Source organism: Triticum aestivum, chromosome 2B (assembly GCF_018294505.1).
Source record: "Triticum aestivum cultivar Chinese Spring chromosome 2B, IWGSC CS RefSeq v2.1, whole genome shotgun sequence".
NCBI classification, from domain to species: domain Eukaryota; kingdom Viridiplantae; phylum Streptophyta; class Magnoliopsida; order Poales; family Poaceae; genus Triticum; species Triticum aestivum.
The window spans coordinates 776291820-776294713 of record NC_057798.1 but is presented as its reverse complement, the minus strand read 5'-3'; the positions used below and the strand labels follow the sequence as shown (position 1 = coordinate 776294713).

The following is a 2894-nucleotide window of genomic DNA, read 5'->3' as shown; positions in this document are numbered from 1 at the left end:
CCTCTGTTTTATGGAACCTTGTTCTACTTCTACATCCCTTTCACGGTTTCACTTGCCCGTCGCCGTCGCAGCCCCTTGCATTTTACATGTAACATTCTCTGTTTCTATCACAATTCATTGCGTTGCTTGTAATATTCATCCTTCTAGATTCTCATCGACCGACCAACGGCGCTTTTATGTGTCTACCATACGGCGATTCAGTTGAGGTCACCAAAATATCTCCTTGTTTTGTTTCATAAGAAAATAAACAGCTCGGCTGATCAATCATACTAAGACGCATCATTTGTTAGAAAAAAATAAGAAATCGTTTTCATGATGATTGGTCCCGGAGACGAGTGGTGGTCCCTGAAACATCAACATCAAATGAATCTGAAGAACAATTCTGGTCCAATAATTTTTGCCCCTTTTTAGCGCTGGAGAAGACACTAAACTGTCACAGACAGGGTCAATTAGCATGATTGGGACGCCAGTCCACTGACCACGAGAGCGACATTTCGCCCGATAAACATGAATTCATGTTTAATTAGCACTGGTAATAATAATTACCCAACACACCGCTGGGAGCGCGCAGTGGAATTAATGCTAATTCCAGTGGAGCGCGCAGTGGAATTAATGCAGTGCGAAAAGCCAAGAGCTTTCTCCACACTGACGCAACACTGACTGAACACATCAAAACTGGAAAGAAAATCTACGCAAGAAACAACAATAGTATATTTTGAGGAAGGAAACAGGAAAATGGGAGGGGCGGAGTGTTTCGGTCGGGCACGCACCTCCGGCGGCGAAGCCATTCGGCGGCTGGTCCATCCTCGGAGGCGCGCGGTCGGACGAGCCCAGCTGCAGCGCGACGGCGGCGGCGGCGGCGGGGAGGATCGGGTCGAATCGGAACAGAGTGGGAGAGAGATCGGAGAGTGTGGTCGATCCGGGCGGGAACGGGCCGGCGGGAGGCTAGCAATTAGAGTGGTCGCGGCCGCCACGTATAGGAAGCGAGAGGTAGAAGACGAAGACGAGGAGGCCGTCCATGGGGCCCCCGCCGACGCCGACGCTGGCTGCTGCAGCTGCTGCGGTGGTGCCGCTCGGAGCCTCGCGGAGGTCCCCTCTCATACCCAAAACGGCCCGTCACCGGTGGCACCCGCACCGGCGATCCCTTTCAACGGAGCCACGCCGCCGAGCCCGGACGGGTGAGGTGGTGGAGGAGGAGGAGAGCGCGCGAAGGTGCGTGCGTGGATGGGTGGGAGCGAGTGCGAGAGAGAGATGCACGGTTGGGTTGCTGCTTGGCTGAGTTCGGTTCGGTTGGTTGGTTGGTGCGGGTCGGGTGCGAGGAAGGTTCGTTTTATAGCGAGACGAGCGGGGGCGTTTTTGCGTGCGCGCGCCTGGGGAGTTGGGTTATTTGCCGCCGGGATGACACGATGCGTGTGGCTTATACCAAGAGTGGAGTGTGGTGCGGGACTACGGTGGGACGCCGTGCCGTTTAAGCGCCCGTGGTCTAATTTGCGTGAGGGCGTCTATAGAAAATGCTGCATTGCTTGATGATGATGATGATGATGAAGAAGGGGTGATGTTCAAGTCATGGCAAGTGTTTGACACTCGGGTCTTTGATGTGCCCGATGGGATTTCCACAGCCTTGCTTTTCCTTCTTCTTTTTGCTCCCTTGTTGTAGTCGGAGCTGCCGAGGCGGAGTCGAGAATTTTGATGGCAAGCGGTGAGCGGTCTGGTTGCAGTGGCCCAGATCGGCACGAGCTTTGCTCTTCTGGTCCCTTTCCAAGTTCTCCGTTGGAACCAGGGATGCCTTGTTGCTGACGTGGATGGTTGATTGGCTGGCACGAGCTCCATGCATATGTTGTGATGATCGCGTCGTCGATGTGCGTCTACGGTAAATGCTGGATTCTGGATGATATTTGATGAGGATGACGTTTTAGGTAACCTACACGGTAGTTGTCTTCCTTAGGTGTGTATGATCTAGAATTTGTTGGTAGTCGGGTCGGTTGGTGCCCGGTGTTGTTTGGTTTTTATGTTGCCTAATGGCCATTGTGGATGTTTATCTTGGTTTTTGTCTAATTAGCCGGATAGTTCTCTCATGCCAACCGATAATGGTAATAACATGCCTTGTCCCCTAACTAAAAACCACTCAAGAGGGACCGTGGCGTGGGCATTCACGCATGACATCCTCTTTTTCAAATACGATAGCCCAAGGGCGGATCGGGAGGGGGGAGGGGTGTCACGGGTGCCATGGCACCACCTCCATAATTGCAAAATACTTTTTTCTATGTATCTAACACTAAACATCTAACAAGTTAACGCTATTTTAAGACTATTACGATTATGATGATATTTTTTTAACCATGCAATAGGGTGCATGTATTATATTAGAGAGAAAGTAGAAAGTCTTTACACGACCAAGAGGAAGAAAACATTGAAGAATAACGCATGAACAACCCTTTGCTAGACAACTAACAATATTAAGAAAGTGTGGAAAACCGGGTAAAAAATTATCCTAAGAAGAAACGACTGGGACTCACATCCGCCCATTTGGCGTCGGACTTAATGACTCTTTCCAGCGGCTTGTACGAATTCTCAAAGACCTTGTCGTACCTTTCCCTCCAAATGCTCCAAATGATGAGCGGCACCAACGAATTCATAGATTTTTCTACCTGTGCCATGTATTCTCGACCCGGCCTCCTAGCACCAATCTCGAATAGGGGGGAAAAGCAGAGGGAACGACCTCGCTCAAGTTAGCCCACTTCAAATCAAACTCTAGAGAATTAGTATGACGCTGCAACCCACGAAGAGATTGTTGAACCACCTCATGATCAGAAATGCAAAAACAACGAGTCATTGTGTGACAAGCCCCTCTTGGCCAAATGGTATGTTGTCCACACACGATCTCTAATAACTAT

At 50.2% G+C, this 2894-nt stretch overlaps 1 protein-coding gene across 1 annotated transcript in view; it reads right to left on the bottom strand.

Annotated features, from left to right (window-relative positions):
* LOC123047325 (polyamine oxidase 5) overlaps positions 1-1314 on the bottom strand; it is a 5224-nt gene extending 3910 nt beyond the window's left edge. The window contains exon 1 of the mRNA XM_044470844.1: positions 771-1314. Coding sequence (XP_044326779.1) covers positions 771-804 — 34 coding nt within the window. The 5' untranslated portion in view covers positions 805-1314. The remainder of the gene's footprint in view (positions 1-770) is intronic.
* Between the last annotated feature and the right edge of the window lie 1580 nt (positions 1315-2894).